Consider the following 21855-nt stretch of genomic DNA (forward strand, 5'->3'; position numbering starts at 1 on the left):
CAATCAACTAGAACCTTTTTGCCACTCCTATGGGATCATCCCAATACTCTTTCACAGCTAACTTCCAAGCATCCAAATCTCCCATTGAAAAGTTCACCTTTTATTCTTGTCCAGCCCTCCAGTCCCATTGCCTGTCTTAAAGGTGCCTGAATTATTGTCCCTGTTTTGCTACAAATGCATGCAGCAATTGGGGTAACACTTTCCAGTCCTTCTGTTTTATCATCAGCAACTGCAACCCCTTCCTTCCTCCTCATTAGTATTGGAGGGATGCAGGGCAGAGGATGCTGCTCTCGGAGGTACCGGTGATGCATAATTCTCCTCCCTATCTTCCTGATTACTCCTTTTTCTTAACTTTAAACATCTTTCTCCAATATCATAGGCTGAACAACATCTCTCCAATTTAGATCCCTGTTTTTCCCTGTCCTTTTTGAAAGCTAAAATTAAGGGATACAGCGGAGCCACATTAATCCCGCATTCCTTATGCCACTCCTACTGGTTTCTTAATGCGAAAACCGTATCTGCCAACACTGCTTCATCCCATGCCTCTGGGTCCCAATTGGGATCAGATACAAGGTCACAGACTTACGGCCCCACTGCCTTTGTACCTTTTTTACTGCTCAGTTTGTTTGGTTGTTTTTTTTCCTTACATCTCTCACTCTGCCCTGCAGTGGCTACAAATGCCTGTCCCTGCAACAGCACTTCTCCTTTAACCCTTCCTAGCTCAGAATGTAAATCTGTTACCTGTTGCTCCAATTCTGTGATATCTACCATGCCTTTGTAGGCAAATAGCAAACAGCATGGCTCAGTCACTCCTTTGAGTGGATATGTGGGTTTGTACAAACTCACCCCAGTACTTTAACACTCCCATGGGGTCTTTGGCTCCCCATTATTCCGGTCCTATATTAGTGCAAGTTTCTATTTTATCTCACAATGTACTCCACAGGAGGCGCCAGAGCCTGAGCACTTTTCTTATGAAACATAACAGTTGTATATTACAGAAAAACTTCAACGTGAGCCCGACAGCAAAAATGCACAGAACAGCGTCTCTTGGTGGAGCTACATACCCCACTGACCAAGCCCTGCCCTCAGCACATGCATACAAGGGATCCCACAGCACACTCGACACAACTACAGTACTTAGAACATAAATAAAATCCAGCTAGACAAACAACTACTAATGATGCAATCACAACATACAGTACAGCATTAACCACATCATATCGGCAATACCATAATTGTTATCGTGATAATCTGCAAAACTAGGTCAAATACCGTCAAGTCACGAACAGTGTTCCAAACAAATCCAGATGTGTACCGATCGGACACCAGCCATCGGGTATACATCTTGCCTACAACATTTCTAGATTTCGATTTACAGAAGGCTCCAAACTAAAGGTTAAACCATCAGAATCCAAACTCCAAACAAACTTCATGCAGGATGTCTCCTACGACTTACAGAATGTTAACCAAAACAAAATCATACTTACAAAAGAATGCCTTCTTAAAGACGGTCCTTGTCTGCTCCCGCAGGGATCCGAATGAGTCGAGGGGTTCCTCTGGGAAACATTCCCGAGGGCCCTAGGGAGCCCCATCCTCAGCGGGCCCTGCAGCTGGGCACAGAGGGTCCTATCTTGGTCACCAAACTGATTTGGAGAACTTGCAAAGAACTCGCCAACAAAGTTTCAGTTGGCAAGCAGGTATTCTTCATTGCAGTGCTGGGAGACACGGGGGATAGCTCTTCCTAACATGTCTTGTCCCAGCATTTATCAGGCTGTGATTGTATTGTTGCTTAATATACATATTTATTATATTTTCAATAAATGACATACATGTCTATAACATTTCCCAGAACTACTTTACATTGGTTTTACACCTATTTTTTGCATGCTCACAACAACGTGGTAGTGGTCTCTGGGACTCCTAGTGGTTGTTTCTTCATCATCTTCATCACATCATTCTTTGGCTGAACTTCAAGTTTGGAAAGCCCTGTTGTCAAGCACCCCGCCACTAGTCCAGTTCTAACTGGTCATTGTAAAACATTTACCCAAAATGTTTCCTTTTTGCTATTATTACTCGCCATCAAGGTTAATGTTGCTTAGCTACAAAGCAGAACTAAAATTACTTCTGTACGAAAGAGTATATTTCTTTTTGTACTTCCATGTCTCAACAGTTCACTTCAAAGGCTGTAATATTTGCTTTGGCCTTTGGCCTTTACCAGATGAGAGAAAAGGCTGTCTGCACCTTAGATGTGTTGGTTGTTGTTCTGGTTTAAGCCCAGACAGTAACTCAGAACCACACAAGCTGCTCGCTCCCTCCCTGCCTCCCTCCCTCCCCACTTCTTCCCACTGCTTCTGGAGGAATGGGGAGGAGAATAGAAAGAATGTAACTCTCATGGGCTGAGATTAGAACAGTCCAGTAACTAAGGTATAACACAAAACCAGTCCTGCTGCCACCAGTAATGATAAGGGAAATAACAAGGGAAGATAATACAACCACTCACCACCCGCTGACTGAAACCCAGCTCAACCCGAGCAGCGATCTGGGCCTCCCAGGTAACTCCCCCCAGTTTCTATACTGGGCATGACATGCTGTGGTATGGAATACCTCTTTGGTTAGTTTGGGTCAGGTGTCCTGACTCTGCTTCCTCCCGGCTTCCCCTCCTCCCTGGCAGAGCATGAAACTGAAGAGTCCTTGATCAGGGTAAACATTACTTAGCAACAACTGAAAACATCGGTGTTATCAGTATTGTTCTCAGTCTAAAGTCAAAAACACAGCACTGCACTAGCTACTAAGAAGGAGAAAAAGGGCTGCTGCAGCTGAACCCAGGACAGTTGTCTCTAGCAGTATCTTTCCCCAGCATAAAGAGATTGGTAGAGCAAACAGTGTTTGCCTCTATTGTTCCTCTCCCTGTTTTTTTCGAACATGCTATCCTTCCTCCCTTAAATCACATTATTTCATAAAGAGTAAAAAGAAACGTAATTTGTAGCAGCAGCAAGCTGAGCCCAAGTTAATAGTTTAAATTGCACTCCATCTGTTCAGCTGCATGGCCTGATAGATGTGCTGAACCCATTTTTCACAATTTGTTTTAAGCTGGTAAGAACCATCTCTTCTGGCTCTTGTCCACGCTGGCTGTGAAGGAAAACTTCCGATCTGGACTTTCATGTCCAGAGCAGGGGATTGAGTCAGTAATCCCCGATGCCAGGCTACCTCTTCTACCTGCAAGTTGCTAGTTTTTGAAAGGTTCTCTGGACTTGAACATTGTTGTCAAAAACTGAAGAGGGGGAAAACATCCACACACAGAGGATGAAATTTGCAAACATGATTATGCAGGATACGCTTTAAATCGGCTTATTGTTGTTTTATGATGGCAAGCAAGCAGTCACAGAAGCCAGGGTGATTGGCCTTGCCATGTGCACATGCTGCTGGTAACTCAATAACCGATGAACACCTACTGTGGTCTCCAGACCTCGAGCCTTTGATGTAGCAACAAACAAGATAGATTGCTGTAATTTATCTAGCCCCTGGAGGGCTGTGCTGGTAATGTGCCATGAGCCCAAGGGCCAGCCATCCATAATCTGTGTAAAAACACAGCATATCGCAGTCGCTGTGCTGCAGGACTGTCTTTGTTCTGTGCCGCACGAGTTTGCATGTGTACAGTGCCTGGTACCGGGTCTCAATTTCCAGCAGCCAGGGGCGGTAAGTGTTAGTGTAATATGCCCACTCCCTCCATTAACATTGTTTTTGTTATATAGTAAATATACTCCCTTTGAATAGACTTGAAGCAGCAGTGCTGGAAGTGTGATATTTCCCCATATGCGTTTACAAGTGTAACTGAAAGACTGGGGAAGACATACTGGGTTTCAGGGAAAAAGATTTTGGACCAGCCAAAGCCTCCAGCGGGTTTGCTGACGGAGGGCAGATGCCCGTGATATTGCAGTTGTATAGCCTGGAAACCTAAGGAGAGGGTGTGTGGCCTCCTGGCTTGCACATGAGCCTCTCTCCTGGTAGAAGACAGCCCTGGCTGGGCTGTGCTAGGAGAAGAAGAAGTCGCTGCTGGATTGGGGATCTGGTGCTGCAGACTGTCCATGTGCCATCACCAGTGCCCTCCTGCAGCAGCCGCATTCCTGGGATCTCAGGGTTGTAGGGTTGGAAAATTAGAGTAGTACTGAAAACAGAGCCTTGTCAGCTTGAGTTTCTGGTTTGTTGCCATGTGGTGGGATACCTTTTGTTCCTGGATTCTTACTGCTACCAGAGAAGGATTTTATGTCATCTTGATGCTGCTGCTTTCACAGGGTACCTTCAAAGACATTCCCCTTGAGTCAGCAAGGAAATAGTGACATGGCTGGGAGGGTTCTGTGCCAGCGCCCAATGTGCCAGTTTTAAAATGGGGTATGAGGGCTTGCCTTGCTGAGCACAGCTGCCAAAGGGTAGGACAGGTACATCCAGGAGAAGACATGGGGGCTGCCTGTTGGGAAGTAATGGTGGGCTCCTCTCTTCCCACAGGCATGGCCTTGGCCCAGCGGCAAGTGGCGGTGCAGGAAGGGCCCCTTTACCGCACGGAGGGATCCCACATCACTCTGTGGTGCAAGGTGAGCGGCTACCAGGGCCCATCGGAGCAGAACTTCCAGTGGTCCATCTACCTGCCCTCGGCCCCTGAGCGGGAGGTGCAGATCGTCAGCACCATCGACCCGTCCTTCCCCTACGCCATCTACACCCAGCGCGTGCGCAGCCGCGGGATCTATGTGGAGCGGGTGCAGGGGGACGCCGTTCTGCTGCACATCACCGACCTGCAGGACCGGGATGCCGGCGAGTATGAGTGCCACACACCCAACACTGACGAGAGGTACTTCGGGAGTTACAGCGCCAAGATGAACCTCGTGGGTAAGCTGTTCTGATAACAGCGTGGCAGGGGCAATGGGTTATCTCCCAGCCAGCATGCAGCACAAACCCGTGAACCCCTCCATGTGCAATGCAGTCCACATAAGCTGTCAGAAAAAACACCAGTGAGGAAGACAAGGAGAAGAGGGTGGGCAGCATGGGTAGTGTGAATTGCAGGAAATCACCATATAGAGACACAGGAGATACCAAGCTTTCTCTAGTAAAAAGGCCCTTGTAAAGAAGAGACACCAGATAGCATAGCTGGGGAGAGGAACATTTGAAGCTCTGGCTGAAAGCAACAGGGATGTGGAACTGATGTGTGTGGAGGAGAAAGGTAGGGAGGCTTCTCCAGATGGCATAAGCTGCAGAGAGAGCCATGTGCCAAAGGTGGCGAAATAGTGGAGTGGGGAAGAGAGAAGATGTAATGAGCGGCATATAAGGAGAGCAGGGCAGGTCGTAGAATCAGCTAGGCTGGAAAAGACCTTAAGGTCATGAAGTCCAACTGTTACCCCAGGAGTGCCAAGTCTACCACTAAACCATGTCACCAGGGGCATCTACATGGTTTTTGAACACTTCCACTTTCAGGCTCTTAACAGAGGGTAATGCCGAATGCAACCTGAAAACACCACACCGATCAAATTGAGTTGTCTGTAAATGAATGTGGGGGAATTGATTTGGGGTTTGTTTGGTTGCTTTTGTCCGTGTTAGAAAAATTGAAAACAGGTTCTTTAAAATGTGGAGTATTTTCCACAGCACCTCTCATACTAGCTGACTTGACTCTTTCAAGCTTCAGCTTGCTTTCTGTATCTCAAAATGGGATTGGATTTGAAGTCTCTAACTCAGCTAACAGAAGTCTAATAGCTTCAAACTCTTTGCCGAAGGTCTCCTAAAATAACTCCTCTGCAGCAGAGGCACCCCTCTAGCAAATTTAAGCCCACAGACAGCAGGCTTGCTTTCCTGTGAGCCTGCAGGTCTCTGGTTTGGAAACCACTTTGATATTATCCAGACTAGCTAATCAGGTTGTTGGCTCTTAAGGCCATGTTGACACAGGAAGTCCATTGTGAAAGGAGTAGAAGTGTGAGTTTAAATAACAATAACCCTCCTTTGGTTTGTGCTTCTTGCCCTCAGCTTGTGTCCACCTTGCCTTCTTCCCTTCAGAGGTGCCAGCCCAGCCACTCTCCCAGGTGAAGCCCCATGCTTGAGTGCAGGTTCTTACTTAGGTGCCATCTGATGTCCATGAGAAGTCTGGGAGGCAGACATTTGAATACTCTTTTCTATGTGGTTTGTTTTGTTGTTTGTTTTGTAGTACTTTGATGTGCTTCAGGTGCCCAGGCTTGTGGTTGCCCCTTTCGTTTGAACAGGACTGAGTCAGCACTGCTGCTCTGAAGTCACCTTCGGGAGTGAACCCCGTTTAAAATCAACCCCCAGTGGGAAAGTGCCTGGGGGCAGGGTGGTTTGGGGATGGGCTGCTCTGCCAGGGAGTTGCACCCTGTGGGCTCTTGCAGGAAAGCTGTTAAAACAAGTGAGAGTACCTGTGTTAGCTGCTAGTGGTGCACAGCATGGGACAGGGATGCTGGTAAGTACAGCCAGTGTGAGTGATGGCTGTAGGGTACCGGGGAGCTGCTCCACCAGGAACTGGGGAGCCAGCACCCTCCTGGCTGATTTGATGGCCAGCCCAGGGCTTGCTGGCTTGGTAAATTTTTTCTCTGTCTCTTGCCACAAGTACAAGGCATGTAAGGTTTGGGATTCCGTAGACACCCATGAATGGTTTTTTGAGGATATTGGCTTCAGAGCTTAAAGTGTGTCAGGGATGTTAAAGAAAACAGTAACTTTTAGTGGATTAGTTAAATCACATTATGCCCCTTCGTGGATGCTTGCACTTAGAATTTGGGGCCCTAATTTGCTTTAGTTTAATTCATTTCTGGAAATTCACTTCAGAAGTGACTTAAGGTCACTTGTGTTTTGAATGTGTGTATCTATGTAGGTGTTTTCTGTGGTTAAACCAAACTCTTGACAGAAACTGACTTTTCCAGAGTGCCCCTTGTGATGAGCTGTAGGACAACAAGCCCATTCATGTGAGCCGGTGTTGACTTGAACCCTGTTGGACCTTTAAGTCCTGCTGGGGAAGTGGGCTGTTCTGCAGGGCTGGGAAGAACACGCAACCATTTTACTCCCTGACATTTCAGCTCTCAGCTACAGGTCATGGGTTTTCAGGCTGGCCTTGTTGCTGTAGACAAGAAGTACACAAGAGCTAAACAAGAATTACTGTTCTCATTTTCTCAGAAACAGAACAAAACTTTTTATTTTTTTTTTCTTTCATCCAGTTATGAATTTTTAATTGACTCATTAGATTCAGTGACTCTTGGCAACAGCAAAGCCTGCAGGGAGGCAGGTTTGTAAGCACCTCTAGTCTGTGTTTATGTGTGAAATGGATGTGTTTGGAGCAGTGTTGATTTTAGACTTGCTGCTCTGAAATCTTTGAGTTGTGTCCTGCGTTTTAAGGGAAGGGATGAAGGAAGAGTTTCTCCCTTCTTCACCCAGGCAATACAACTATGTGAATGGGGTAGCTGGATGGGACACTGGTGCATCAGCACATGGGGCTGCTGTCTGCACTGGGACAGACTGACAGCAAAGCAGCCAGTGTGCATCTCTGCTCGTGTTGTCTGAGCAGCATTGATGGCTATATATCCAGGGTTCTGCAGCTGCTAAAACATAGTCTTGTCATCTTCAAAGATGTGCCAATTGGGCTTGAAAGCCCAATCTGCCTCACAAACAGCAAACATGGTTGGTGTCTCCAACTGAGGTTTCTTTTTATTCACTGAGGTCTTGACCAGGATCTAATAACACTCCAAGGACCTGATGTCTCTGCACTAACAAGTGCTCCTCAGGCACTTCATGGGATTCTTACGTGGATTTAGGCACGCAGTACAAGTGATAATCTCCCTAAAGCTAGGAATGAGGCCAGTAAGGTGGTTCAGTGGCATTCTGCCATGGGAGGAAATGTGTATCAAGGCTTAAACTTTTTCACCGGTCTTCAATTTCTTTCAGTTGCTTCAAAAATAAGTCCTTCTATCTTGCTACCCTTCCTCTCATCTCCTCCTGAGCTGTATCATTGGGAAGTAGGAGTTATACATGGGCTGCAAGATGTGTTAGGAGGAGGAATTTTAGGACAGCTCAGATGGAATTGCTTGTGCTGAGGGAGGTGGCAAAAGGGAAGAAAATAATGGACGCAGCCTTTCAGGATGTTGTTGAACTGTGGTTGATTATGAGAAAGGATTATCCCACATACGAAGTCTGCTGGCTGTGAGAAGTACATGGGTTGCTCCTTTAATTTATGAAGAAGTTAAGGACAGGAAGGAATTTTCAGGTGAAAGAAGGCAGCATCCCAGTAACACAGCATCACCACTGGCAGGGCAGCAGTATTTTCCAGATTGTCATTGTAATTATTCCTTGTCTTAATAACACTTGAAATATGGGCAAAGAGGAGATTTTCTGTGCAGTAACTTAGGTGGTGAAGCTGCAGGGATGCTCTGCAGTCCAAGATGCTGGTTTGTGCTTCTCAACATTAATGGATAAATAAACTCGTGTTTTGCTGTGGGGTAGAAGAGAGCTCATAGTAGTTACTTCAGAGTTCATGAGTCACTGCAAATTTGTACTCCACTGTATCTCTGCAACAGGTTTTTTGTGTGCCTGTACCCTTACAGCCTGTACCTGATAACAGTGAAGAGGCCCAGGTACAACCTCTTCAGAAGCTTCAAACTTTTCTGTCAGTGTTATTTTATCTGTGCTTCCACAAATGTTGAGCTCTTTTTCAGAGTATGTGCTTTGATGGAAGAAATCAAGCTTTGAGGTTTGTCTTGAACAGGCAGTGACAGAGCAGGAGGAAAGGTTTCAAAGCAGTTGAGGAGGTGGCAGCTCTTGTACTTTTTATTTTGTGGGAAAGAGCTGTACAGCATCGATCCTAAGCAAGTTAAAGCAAAGAAAATGAAAGGGTTTTGGATGGGGCAGGCAGAAGGAGAGACCACAACCTCCATGGTACCGCAGAGTGAGAAGGAGCAATTTCAGTGCAGAGTTGAGAAACAAGCAGCACTCAGACTCTACTGTCTTGGAGGAGGGCGGGAGCTGCTGTGGAGCTGATAGTGACTGCAGGGACAGTCGCTGACATCTCCTTCCTGTCGGCCTTAGGTGAAAGGGGGGCAGAGAGGATCCGCACTAGCCAGGTACTATTCAGTGGCTCCTCTGTTCGCCCTCTCAGCCTGGCCACACTTCTGCTCTGCGAGGTCTCACCCTGGCCAGGTAGATTGGTGCCTTGATCTCTGTCCTGTTCCCCTATGTCCTGTCTGGCTGTGATGGCTCCCAGGGGCTGGTGTGTGTTCTTTTGGCTGGCAGCCCCATTGTGGTGAAGTTTCGACACTGTGCCAGACTTCGGAGTGGTGGTGCATGTGGATGCTGGTGGTATGAAGAGCCATCTGCCTCTCTGGCTGTCCTGGCTTCAGCAGTAGCAGTCATTTTTTCTCCTTCTTAGTAGCTGGTGCAGCGCTGTGTTTTGACTTTCGGCCTGGGAACGGTGCTAATAACACTGATGTTTTTAGTTACCGCTCAAATGTTTTAGTCTGGTCAAGGATTTAGTGAGCCTCATGCTCTGCCAGGGAGGAGACGGGGCCAGAAGGAAGCAGAGACAGGACACCTGACCCAAACTGACCAAAGAGGTATTCCATACCACAGCACATCATGCCCAGGATGTAATGGAGAGTTGCCCCAAAGGGCTAGGACTGCGGGGTTGGATGAGGTATCGGTCGGTACTTGGTAGGGTGGGGTGGGGCAAGTTATCGGTTGGCTAGTGCTGAGGTGTTGTATTCTCTTCGTTATTTCCTTTATCATTACTATTATTGGTGGTAGCAGTAGTGATTTGCGTTATACCTTAGTTACTAAACTGTTCTTATCTCAACCCGTGGGAGTTGCATTCTTTTTGATTCTCCTCTCCATCCCTCCAGGAATAGGGGGAGGGCAAGAAGGGGGGGGAGTGAGTGAACAAGCTGTCTGGCTGGGTTTAAACCACGACACTGCCTCATGTCAGAGTTAGCTGCAGCTCTGCTTGAAGGGGTCCTGTCTCCAAATGCTGAGCTGCCTGAGTCTGCAGAACAGAACTCAGTCCCTGTGTAGTCTGACCTTGTCTTTAAGATTGTGTCTTGTAGGAGTCCACTGTGGCATGCGACTGTGTGGCCAGCTGCAATCCCATGGCAAGAAGGATGGCTGTAGGGTGCATCTGTGAGGCTTCAGTAACACAACAGCTGGAAGAAAAACTTAAGCTTGATGCTGAAAGGGAGGGAGTTACATAGGTCTCAGACAAGCATTGAAGAAAAGAAAGCAGGACTCTCTTGTTGACTTTGCAACCGAGAATCTCCAGAATGTCAGTGGAAAGGTAAAGGGCATGTAGTAGGCAAAAAAAGAAAAAAACAAAGTAAGTTATTAGCTTGTACCAGCTGTTACTGCTTATTAGCAGCAACTTCCCCTCTTCTTTGTCAAGTGCTGCCATACATGATGTGTGCATGTACAGAGCAGAGGGGGGAAGTCATGTCACAGATTTGCCATGGGAGATTTCTGCCTGCTCCTGGGAACCTGGGGGCACTCAATCCAAGTGTAGTCACCTCTGCTCATGTGAGGAGCGTGGACTTTGGTGGCTGCTGGTTTATTCCAGCTGTCAGATGGGCAAAAGGTGGCTTTGCTTGAGGGAGGTTTCAAAGATGGTAGTCTTGCAGACAAGGATCTACTGGTTTTGATAGAAGTCTTTGGGAGTCTTCTTTCTATGCTGCCATTTTCTCTTCCTTCTGAGAGACAGGGGGAAGTGTTTGTCACTGTACATGTGTCCTGGGGGGGACTAGGCTTTTTGCAGATGAGCAGCAGAATCCAGAAGTGGAAACGAGCAGTTCAGCCTGCCCTGAGGGGATTGCACAAGCTCCATCTCTGGAGTGTTTCAAGACCTAACAGGATCAAACCCTAAGCAGCATGGTCTGACCTTATAGCTGACCCTGCTAGACCTGCAGTTGTGCTACAGACACCACCACCCCCACCCCCCTGGGGTCCTTTCCAGCCTGAATTGTCCTGTGATACTATAATGAATCTTTCGGCTGCTGTGCAGTAAGAACCACTGTTAGGCAGCAGTTTGGAGAGAGTATGTTTAAGGAAAGATACAAAATGGTATATAGTGGGGATGTCAGTGCTAAATAATGGTATAACATTGGTGATCTCAACAAGGTGAGAACAGCAAGGACCTATTGTTTATCCCCATATTCTTTCTTCTTTCTGGCACAGTTTTTTGTATTTCGTATTTCTTTAGAGAGGTTGCAGGAGTTTGTTGCTTTCCTGTGGTCTACAAAAGGAGAATTTGAGAGCATAGTGCAGGTGTCCTGATCTCTCTCTGAGGCCATCTCAGTGACATTGCTACCTCCACGAAGCATGTGTATGCTTTATTTGGCCAAGCCATCAGTTAACCAAAGTGAGTTCCAGGATTAGTGTTGTTGAAATTCCTGCTTTGTGAGTTACATTCCTCTTTGCCTGTTTGGGCTGTGCTTGTTGCAGTAATTAGGTCCCCAGAGGAGTAAAATGTCCTTCACTTTCAAATTACCCTTTAAGTGACATTAAAAAAAAAATAAAGAAAAAGTAAAATCAAATATCTTCTCCTAGGTGGTCCTTTGCAGCTAGACACCAGGGTATTTTGTTCTAACTGTCCTACTCTACATGCCTAAAGCTCTTTGTAGTAGCCTTGGAATAGAAAATTTGACCTATGGTGCCCTGCTTTTTCTTTCTGTTCCTGCTATGGATGGAAAGGGAGTGTTTACAGTCTGTTGATGGGGGAGGAATGAGGAGAGGAAAAATTGTTTTATCTCTGGCAGTTCCTATGGGTACAGCCTGGGAATTGCACCAGCAAACCAGAGTACCCAGTTTCTTACATTGGGCAGTAGTGGGGAGCGGCAGGCATTCCGGGATCCTACCATGCTGCAGGCATTGGGTCATATCATGCTCCCGACTCACTGCGTGTCCCTGGGTACGGCACACTCTGTCTCCCTCACCATTTTCCAGCTGATAAAATTAGCATGCAAGCCTTTCATAAAGTCTAAGCTAAATAACTGTGAAGTGCTTTGAGCTCCTCAGATAGCGGGAGTTAGAAACAAAGGCTTATCTTTCAGCTCTGCCTGGTAATGATGCTGAATAGGATTCATCTCGTCCTGCTTATCCATTTCTGATGTCTTGGAAGTACAGCTGCTTAAGCTCACTCAGTTTTGCCCTTGCAGAAGCAGTGAGGCTAATAAGCACAGCCAGGTTGAGGAGACTGGTGGTCTGCTCATGCAGGCAACCCTGTGGCCAGCGGCTCTGAAGCTGGCAGTAGGGGCTGCTTCCTTACAGCCTCCTCTGGCATGGGTGTGCATGATGCCAGTCAGAGGCTCCATGCCTCATCCAGATGTAACACTCCTGATGGTAAGAGGAAGGCACCAAGACCTATTTGAATTTCCAGTCTTTTTCTTTGTCCCTTTTTTTAAACCTTGGCTTTAGTCATATATAATCCGGCAGTGAATTGCATGGGCTTAGCTATTTCTTGTGCTTTCTAAAACACTTTTGGGTAGATACCATTCATGTTACAGCTGAAAGCTTCTAACATAAATCTCTCTATGTGTTCTCGCATTGCTAGACAAGACTCACTTATTATTTTATGTATCTTTATCTCATCTTGTGTTACTATTTAAAGTGCTAAACACTTCAAATTATGACAGTTTTGTTGCAGTACACCATGCCCTGTTCTTTCCTGTTGGAACTGCTTGCCTCATTTTTACTTTCTTATTGTTGCATTACATGACATCACTTCTGTACTTCTATCTGCACAGGAGATGTGGAACAAATTTTAGGCAGACCTGCCTGAAAAAATGGATAATCCATTGTATCTGCTCTCCCCCTTCTTTGCTGTTGACCTTTTTCCTTCCCTCACCTTTGTCCCCTGTTCCTCAAAACCACAGGTGACTTGGTGGTGTGACATGCTTTGTGGGGAAGGCTCTCCGTTGTGGAACTGTTTCTTTCTTTTTCCCCTCCTGTCCACCCACCCATTTCTCAAAAACCTGGCATTAGACACATTTGGGGCACATCACCATACTCCATATGTTTTTTCCTACATTGTCCCTTTTGAGGTACTTTTTTATATTTAGCTAGCATGTGGGGGAGAATTACAATAAGAATACATGACCCTTTTTATGCATGTCTGTACTCTTATACCTATGCATTGTAAGAAAAAATGTATTCTAAAATGCATTTCTAAAAATGTAAGTGAATGCAGCCACAGGCGATTGCACAGCCCTCTGCTCACAGTTCTAAGCTGGTCTTTAAAAGGAGTCCTCTCGCTTCTAGGCTTTCTATGTCTTACTTGTCAGGAAGGGAGGTGCAGGAGCCCAAAGGCTGATTTGCCTTCAGACTGTGAAGAGCTGCAGCGTTTTGCATGGGTAGGTTTCTGTGTGGTGCTGAGCCTGAATAACAAAATCAGTCTGGTCAGTTGAAATGATCTTTGAAAACTAAAGCAGCCTTTCCTGCAAAAGCCTCTTTTCTGAAGACTCAGGGTGTTGCCCTCTATTCTGCCCCATCCATGCTTGGCTCCACTCAGACATGTGTGTCTCAGGTTGATGGGACTGTGGCACTGGCTCTTCCACCAAGCCCTTTGCCTCTTCAGTGTCGGTGAGGCTGGAGGCTGCAAGGCTTGGGATCCTCTGCTACCATGGAAGGAGCTGCTGCAAAAGCAACATTCAGCCCACATGCCCTTTTCACTTGTCCCGATGACTCTTCCAATATACTCTGCCGGTTCCTGGTAAAATGAAGCATTTGGTAGTCATAAATCCTAAATCCTTTCTTTCAAGAAGAAAGTAATCTTTATTTATAGGATGCCTCTTAGAATATCCTTCTGAGATCAGTGTTACGGGCTGTTTGTGTATATTTCCATATTGTATATTGCATTTGAAGACCAGCTCTACCTCAAGTGTTCAAAAAACGTAGATGAAGCCTTTAGTGACATGGTTTAGTGATGGACTTGGCAGTGCTGGGGGTAAAGGTTGGACTCGAAGACCTTGATGAGGTCTTTTCTAACCTAATTGATTCTGTGATTTTAAGTGTGCTACTCACAACCCAAGGTTCAAATCTTGGGCTCTCCATCTTTTTCAGAAAAGTAAACCTGACGTGTGAAGGAACTCTTTCAGATCAGGCTCTGCATGAAAATCATGGAAGCAAAGGGTCGTCTGATGTTACTAGTCTCTATGTTTATTAGTTAGTAGTATTTCCACCCAGTGTGTTCTGGGCAGCTCCCAACATCTTGTTTTTTCCCCTATGTGATTGCTTTTTCACTACATGCACTGGGAGATTGAGGAGAAAGGCCGAGCACAAAAGGAGAGCCAGAAGGAGCTGGGCTTGGTTGGGCGAGCGGGTGGGAGCCAGCGGGCGTAATGTGGGATGGACAGAGCTTGGTACCTGCCCCCTGCGTGCTCAGCAGTTTGCGAGGGGTTGCCTCCAGCTGTATCAACCACCTCACTGGATGGTGTTTGAGGGGCACCTATCTCTTCTGCCTCCCTGCTTGTGATGGGTACCGGCAGGACTGAGGGGCCGGGACAACCTAATTGCTCCCTGGCATTGGACCTACTCCTGTACTTCCTGGCACAGCCTGCTGGCATTCCTGGCAGAGTTACTAGAATACCGGGTGGCAGAGGAGAGGAACAAAGTGTGCAGATTTCTCTGCTTCTGTGCCTCCAAACAGGCTCTCAGCATTAAATGGGGAAAGCGATAACTGTGAGTGCAGCTGGTAACATATGGCACCCGTCCCCTGCCTTAGCAATTGTTCAGTGAACTCTGAAAGTGGAATACAGTCCCCATGGCTCCAGCCAGCTGCAGCACTGAGAAATCCCACAACGGAGCGGCCCGTTATTTTCTTGCTGGTGGAAACCTCACATCCACATTGCCTGTTTTTCATGGTGCCTCCCCGGGGAGGTTTGTGCTACACTTACTCCCTCCTCCTTCCTCCTTCTCTTTATTTTCTTTATAATTCATTTCCCCTGGAGGATTGCTTTCTTTATTCTTTAGTTCCAGCCCCTTAGACTTGGTTGCTCTGCATTTCTGTCAGTCTGCTGCCTTGAGAGGCAAGGGCAGCTGTTCCTGCTGTTGATGCTGATGCTTTTCTCACACTGCCTGTGTTGCTGCAGTACGTCTGGTGGTGAATGATTGAGTCCCCGTGTAGCGCAATGCCTGTAGCCATCCTGCTTCTGTGACACAAAGCTCTATGCACATTGTGGTGTGGATGCATGAAATTTTGTTGAACGATTACAAAACAAGCAAAACAAAGCCAAACTGGGGGCCAGTGCTCAGGCAAACTGCAGGGAAGCAGCAAACGCAAAAGCTCCTAGCGGCATTACCAGTTGTACATCAGATCCTTTTTTGTCCTATCAGGTAGGATAGCACAAAAGCTGAAAGCCTACTGCTCAGAGGGCTCTGAAGACTAAGTGAGACCCCTCTGATTCAGTCTCCTTACCTGATAATTTGGAAACATTATTATTGAGCATCCTGAGAAAGAGATTTACTCTGGTTTAAAGCATTAGGTCTCTGCTCTGCTTCTGCTGCCTGCTGGGGGTGGGTGGGAAAGGGAGAGCAACACTTCAGTGCTTCAGAGGTGGGCTTTTGGTCCCAAGGCAGCTTATCCCCTCACCTCCTCCAGTCAAAAGCCCTGGCAGGACTGGCCTTTCCCACTCCCTCTAGCTCCTCCCAGCCAGTGCAGGGTTTTGCTTCATATGCTGAGCAGGAAGCCCCTCAGCAGGGAGAAGCTGTGAGGAGACATTTTCCATCATGGTTCTCTGTCTGCCCTGTTGGTTTAGCTGTATAACAGTTTTACAATCTTTATCTGATATAGGTTTAAGAGGATTTCCCTGGGTGCAGTGGGATTATTATAAGTTGGAGTGCAGTCTCCAGATGATACTCCTTCAGCAAGTATTTATTTTAAGTGGGTTTAACAGTATTTAATTTATTTTTTTTTTGCATGGGTTATAAGTAAATTGTTTATGCTATCAGAGAAGTAGAGCCTGGATAAAATGAAGGAATGTATTGCTGGTTTCCAGGCTGGGGGTGGTGAAAGAAAGCAGCAGCTGGAGGTGGGAAGGAAAGAAGATAAAATAGTAATGTTGGGGGAAATGTAACGTTATTCCAAGTGGCACTGGTTAGTAATACTGCCAAACATCTGTTTATAAATAGGAGATGTAATGGGAAGAAAAGCTGGAAAGAACGTGAGAGTGATGCAGGCAGCACTGGCTCATCATTTGAGGAGGGGGTGGCTTCTATCAACCCTGTGTCTGTCCCATGTGGTTCCAGAGGCTGTGCTGCTGCAGCCCTCCGGAGCATGGGGGGGCTGGGGTCTCCCATGCACACTCCCAGCCCTCATGGGATGGCGCTCGGTCAGGCTTACACTGAAGTGTTCCCTCCATTTGAAGGTTTTCATGCCACCATCTGAAAAAGAGCAGCAGTGGTGACCCTTGTCATTGGGAAGGCTGCATCTGTACAGGAAAAGTCTCCTTTCAAGCCATGTGCAGGCTGTTTCTTTATCTTCCCCCTACCTCTAGCAGGCTTTATTGATAGCAGAGGACTCTGGGGCTGGATGTGTGTGCACACAGCCTGAAGTCCTCCTGGGTTAGCAAGAGCTGCCTTCCAGCCACCTGCACTCGGACAGTGTCCATAGTCCTTGGAGTATTTCAGAGGATGCTAATGGAATGGAATTAGCCACCCCACTTGCCTTTGCCATCAACAACAGACATTTCTAGAGAGCCTACAAAGAAGAGCTATGCCAGAACTAACTTGAACAAAGGTGCTTTTGAATGCGGAAGAAAGCATGCTTTTACCCTCTGGCCTTATGGAAGCAAGAGGTGGGGCTGCTCCGTTCCCCATTTGATATCTGAATGAGCCTCTGCCTGACGGGATAGTTGTTCGCTGAGTTAGTACTAACGGGCTGGATACCCTTCAGTGTCTGTGCTCTGGTTCTTTGACACTGTGTTTCAACATGCTGTGCCCTTTATTCCTTACTGGGTACTAGTTAAAATGGTAACTTAGGGCTCTGCAAAGAAATGTAGCTAGGGAATGCCTGCCCTAGGGCAGTGTGTCATGGCAGGCAGGGTTTTCCAGACAAGGATGCCTCTGTGCTGGGCATGATGTGCTCTGAGCACTTAACTTTCTCAGACACTGTCAATCTTCATTTTTAGCTGCCTGTTCAAAAGACCAAGATTTTCATAAAGCTGTTCCTTACCAAAAGCATTTCACAACTGTGACTTGTAATGCCAGACTTACTGAGGGTGAGAAGATACAGAGAGACCAGTTTTTTATGGCATTATGCTGTTGCATGGAAACGAAGAGAAGAGATCCCAGAGCAGCAGGTTACTTATTGGAGGGCTCACGTTAGGCCCTTTTGAGCCACGTCCTCTGAAGAGTTGCATCAGCATGCCACGGATGACCACAGGCGCTCTGGCAGTCTGGTGTGACCTTTGAGCTCTCTCAGGTGTACTGATGCCACCTGTCCACAGATAGGACTCCTTGCATGTGATGGATGGTCCACATGGCACTGCATCTAGAAGGCAGGAGTGCTGGCACAGCAATGCTGACCAACAGGGAAGGGAAAGCTAGTGGAGAGGTGGGGTTGGCAAAGGCATGAGCCATTCGTTTGAAGAGACTTTGTGCCTCGGAGGAGCTCCCTGGCTGCAGGGGCAGCCACTCTGGGACAGCACAGAGATGCACTGTGGCTACAGGGATTTTTCCCCTTTGCATGAAGGGCTCCTGCCTCCAAGCTGGGTCCTGAGGTGTAGGGTGAGCTGAGCTGAAGATGGAGCCCTTTGGCTGCAGCGTGGTCAAGGGGAATCAAGGGGCTCCTGCCCTTGCTGGAGAAAGGGAAGGTTGTGGAGATCCCAGAGCTGGACTGGGCAATGTGAAAGGGAGCAAATGGAGATAACAAAAGGTGGAGAGTGAATAGGCTGAGGGAGACTGAAGGTGAGGGAGTTAAAAACAGGGAAAGATGGAAGGAAAAAAAGATCTGAAAAGGAAGCAAGAAGAAAAGCAGGAGCAGCAGCACTGGGAAAGCAAGAAAATGAAGGAGTGTGAAAGTGGCAGGTAGAAGACTGGATGAGAGTTTTTGTGATGTGAAGAACAGCGGTGTGTGTGGCAGGGTGGGATCCTGGAGGCACTGGAGCAGGAAGAGCAGCACATGTGGATGACTGGTGAGGGACTGTGGCTGAGGTGGAGGGAGCATCCTTGCTGCCTCCTGCAATAGTAGGAGGCCCCAAGGCTGCCAGAGATATGGGTTCCTTCTTCTCCAGCTAGCCCCCTTCTGCAGGAGCCATGTGAGACTCTTCCCCCACCCTTTCCATACATGCTTCAAGTGCCCTAGATGCTGTTTCAGGCTCTTGACTGTCAAGCAGGCAAAGGGGGGTTCAGTTCTGTCTTCCATCAGGGCTGTCGGGATGCAGTAATTAGCTTTATGCTGCCACCCCTACCCTTTCTTCCTCTTCCCCTGTGACTGGGAAGTCAGAGGCAGTTACGATGCTTTGAGGAGCTCTTCTTGAAGTGACTTTGTGAGTCATAAGGGATTGGTGAGTGGTGGGGAATGAGATTCTGGCACCCAGCACTCTCAAATCATTTCAACTCTCTTGTGTCTGTGGCCAGAGCAGCATGTGCTTCCTGCCTGTCCTTAGAGATGCTGGTTTCCTTAGATCTCATCTGTTTGGAACAGGCTTCTGCTGAGGGTGTGATGTGGATGGAGGGAAGAGGAGAGGAGGAACCAGGGCACCAGAGGTGGCCTGGGCTGGGCGGCAGTGCCTTGGCTTTTGATCATCGTGTCCATTGTGTCAGGCTTAGCCAGAGCCTGTTGCTGTAGGACAGCACAGTGCTGGCTCAAGGTCCTGAGCTGCTTTGCGGCAGCAGTGGTATGCGTCTCTGGAGGAAGCCCTGTTGCAGACCATTGCTATGAGAAGAGGGACTTGTCATCTTCTGTGGTATGTTCAAGCCACAGGATGTTCTGGTGGAATAAATGAAGCTGGATAACTGTGGACAGTTTCCACTAATATGATGGTTTAGATTACATGTGCCCCAGGGGCCTCCTCAGGACCCTGTGCTCCTTGGCCCTCTCCCTGAGAGGCTTGAAGGTGTTTTCTGTCACTGCTAAAGTCTAATGAGTTTGAGACAGCCACCACAGTCCCAGTCTTATTAGTAGACCACTGAGCTGATGCCCGAGGGCCCACCCATCCTGTCCTTTACTATCTGCTGGTTGAAGTTGTCAAGACCAAAATGCAGATTCTCCTGTTGACTGCTAAGATGTAGCGCTGCTGTTGAGTGTTCAGGGAGTGCTGTTTGGGGCAGCAGGACAGCCAGCCTGACAGTGAAACCCCCATACACCAGCCAGAGCAGAGCCTGACTGAGCTTATGAAACCTGACAAGATCACAGCCCAAGGTGGTATTGAGGGAGGCTGCTTGACTGAGAACCATGTTTCTGCTGCAGCAGCATGAGCATTAGGGATGTGTCATTTGAAGCCTGTCACGATATACATCTAGCTGTTGAGTAGGGAGCATGTGGAAGTCTCGGGCAGTTATTAGGCTGCCAGAAGAGCCGCCTTCCAAAACAGATGCTGGCTGCTGCTGGCTGCAAATGAGGAGCAGCTTATTGTTCTGCTTTGGGTGATGCTCCATCTCAGCTCTGAATAAGTGGTCCCCTGAGCAAGCATACACTGGCCAGGACACAGCTCCTCCATCTCTGCAGGTGCAGTGACCCCACCACCAGCTTGGCTGGTGTGTGTGTGTCCCAAGATAGTCAGGTTCAATGACCTGCAAAGGACATCCCCATAACCCCGCAGCTCCATGAGTAGCCTGTGTCTCTTTGACCCCAGGCAAGGTTTGTCATTTGTCAAGGTATGGCAGTTGGTGCCCAAGGGAACTGCATGCTGCCTGCTGAGCAGGGACTGGTGCCTTGGGGATCTGTGGCCTGCTCACCCTCAGCTAAAATAAAGCAATGCATTCTACAGTATGACCTGCACAGGAGCCTACCTGGCTCACCACTTCTGCCATAATAACTATTGCAGGGGTTTGTGTGCTGCTTCTTGTAGATCTGCATAAAATCAGAGTCTTCTACTTCCTAGCAATCAGTATTTCTCATGCAGGCACTGTCCTCATTCCTGCTGGTCAGATTTGTGTTCATCTGGGAGAAGCACCAGCTTCTTAAACAGACCAGCTCTTATGCCTTTGTTTTGTTTAGTCCCACAGGCTTAATCTTCTTGGCACCTGATTATTTGCTGCTGTGGGGAACACACATGGGCTTGCCGGATGTGTGTTTGGAATTCTCATTTTGCTGGCTTTAATCCCTGTCTGGGAGCTGTGGCCAGGTCCCAGGGGCAGGTTAATACCTGAGCCCCCGCAAGAGCCAGCTCCTGAGCCACACTCCCACCTCTGCCTCTCCCTGTGGCTGCTGGTTCTGAAGTGTCTCTGAGGGAGGTATTGTAGTGAACAGACCATTTCCCAAACGGTTATTAAGTGTTGTGTGTTCCTTGGAGGCCAGTGGGCATTGGTGTTTTCAGCAGCAGGCCAGCTAAAAGACAGGGACAGGGGCTTGCAGGGCTGTTCCCCTACTCCTGCTCCTTCCATGAGCTTCTCTCCTTCACCTCTGAAACGTGCCAGGTGTTGACACAACTGGCACAAACATCACTATACTCCAGTGAGCTGCCAGCTTTTCTCCTTCTCCTGCAGCTCCAGCTGTTTGCCCAGAACTTGCAGGAAAGAGCCCCCAGAACTTTTCAGGGCAGTTTTCCATGTTGCTGCAGTCTCCTCCTGGTAATCCCAGCAACTGCTCTTTCAGCATTCCTCTGCCACCTTATTGCATTGCCACCTGGGCAATGCTTCCATGCTGTTCCCTTCTCCTCTTCCAGCACCCTTGCTGCTGTGGCTTAAGACCATTCCTAGTAGAGCTCACGGTGCTCTCTGCATGCATTGCCCCTTTCCCGCCTTGTGGGAAGCAGGTCTGGTCTTCCTAACTCCTGCCCCCCAGTAAGTTATCCATTGGCTTTATTGCTTTGTTTACTTTCTTTGTGATTTCCCCCTCCTCCAGGTGATTTTGTTGGTATATAATTAGTTGGCACAGCACTGAGGCATGCATCCCTGGAGTGCTCTCGCACTGACATTAGCAGCAGACGGTGACTAAAACGGAGACACACTTGTATGTATGTCTTGTACTCCTCACTGCTGTTGGGAGCTCAGAAGGGATCGCAGATGTGGAATAAATGGGAGCACTTTGAACAAGTGGCACTGTAATCCCTCACTGCCCCCACCCTTCTACCCCCCTTTTTGCAGACATTAGTTTGATTAAAATTGCATGAACACACACACACACACACTTGTGTATTTTACTTTATTTATTTATTTCCTTCCAGCAAGAGGCTGGTTTGAGGTCTGCCCTGTGGGAAAGCTGTGGAGTTTGGGGTTTTTTCAATAACTTTCCCTCTGTGGGGCTTTCAGATGGTTGCTGTGGGGCTGGTTGTACCAGCAAGACCTGCTTTTCCTGAGAGATGCTGAATGTGAGCACCCTCTGATGCGCTTGATGGTGGTGCATGGGTGTGTGCCAGACAGGCAGGGGCCCCCTTCCAGCAGTAATGTCTGGAAGGGAGTGGTAGGCTTGCTCTAGCAAATCTTCACCCAAGGCTTTCCAGGTTACTGAGGGCATCTCCATGACTGAGGTGGGTGTAAGCAGCCAATTTAAAACCTAGGTGACTGTGTGGGAATTAAAGTATTGATAAAAACAGATACGCTTTCGGGTTTTTTTTCAGCCACGTTTGTGCATCCAGGTTGGCAAGGAGTGAAGTTTTTACTGCCATTTGCAGCAGCCTTCTGTCTCTTGTAGAAGAAACAGGGAGATGTAGTGATAAGACAAGGGGTTTCAACTTAAACAAA

The 21855-nt window shown here is 47.7% G+C and overlaps 1 protein-coding gene across 5 annotated transcripts in view; it reads left to right on the forward strand.

Moving 5' to 3' along the window:
* Positions 1 to 21855, forward strand: part of IGSF3 (immunoglobulin superfamily member 3) — a 157420-nt gene that overhangs the window by 84193 nt on the left and 51372 nt on the right. For 3 of the 5 annotated variants that reach the window (XM_061344382.1, XM_061344385.1, XM_061344381.1), the window contains one exon: positions 4504 to 4881. In XM_061344382.1, coding sequence (XP_061200366.1) covers positions 4506 to 4881 — 376 coding nt within the window. In that variant the 5' untranslated portion in view covers positions 4504 to 4505. Of the gene's footprint in view, positions 1 to 2475; positions 2553 to 3527; positions 3697 to 4503; positions 4882 to 21855 lie in introns of those variants that run through there. The other 2 variants (XM_061344383.1, XM_061344380.1) reach the window with 2 other exon arrangements.

Source organism: Neopsephotus bourkii, unplaced genomic scaffold (genome assembly GCF_033783945.1).
Source record: "Neopsephotus bourkii isolate Nb327-2 ecotype Australia unplaced genomic scaffold, CSIRO-AGI_Nbou_v1 NB_214, whole genome shotgun sequence".
In the NCBI taxonomy this organism is placed as follows: domain Eukaryota; kingdom Metazoa; phylum Chordata; class Aves; order Psittaciformes; family Psittacidae; genus Neopsephotus; species Neopsephotus bourkii.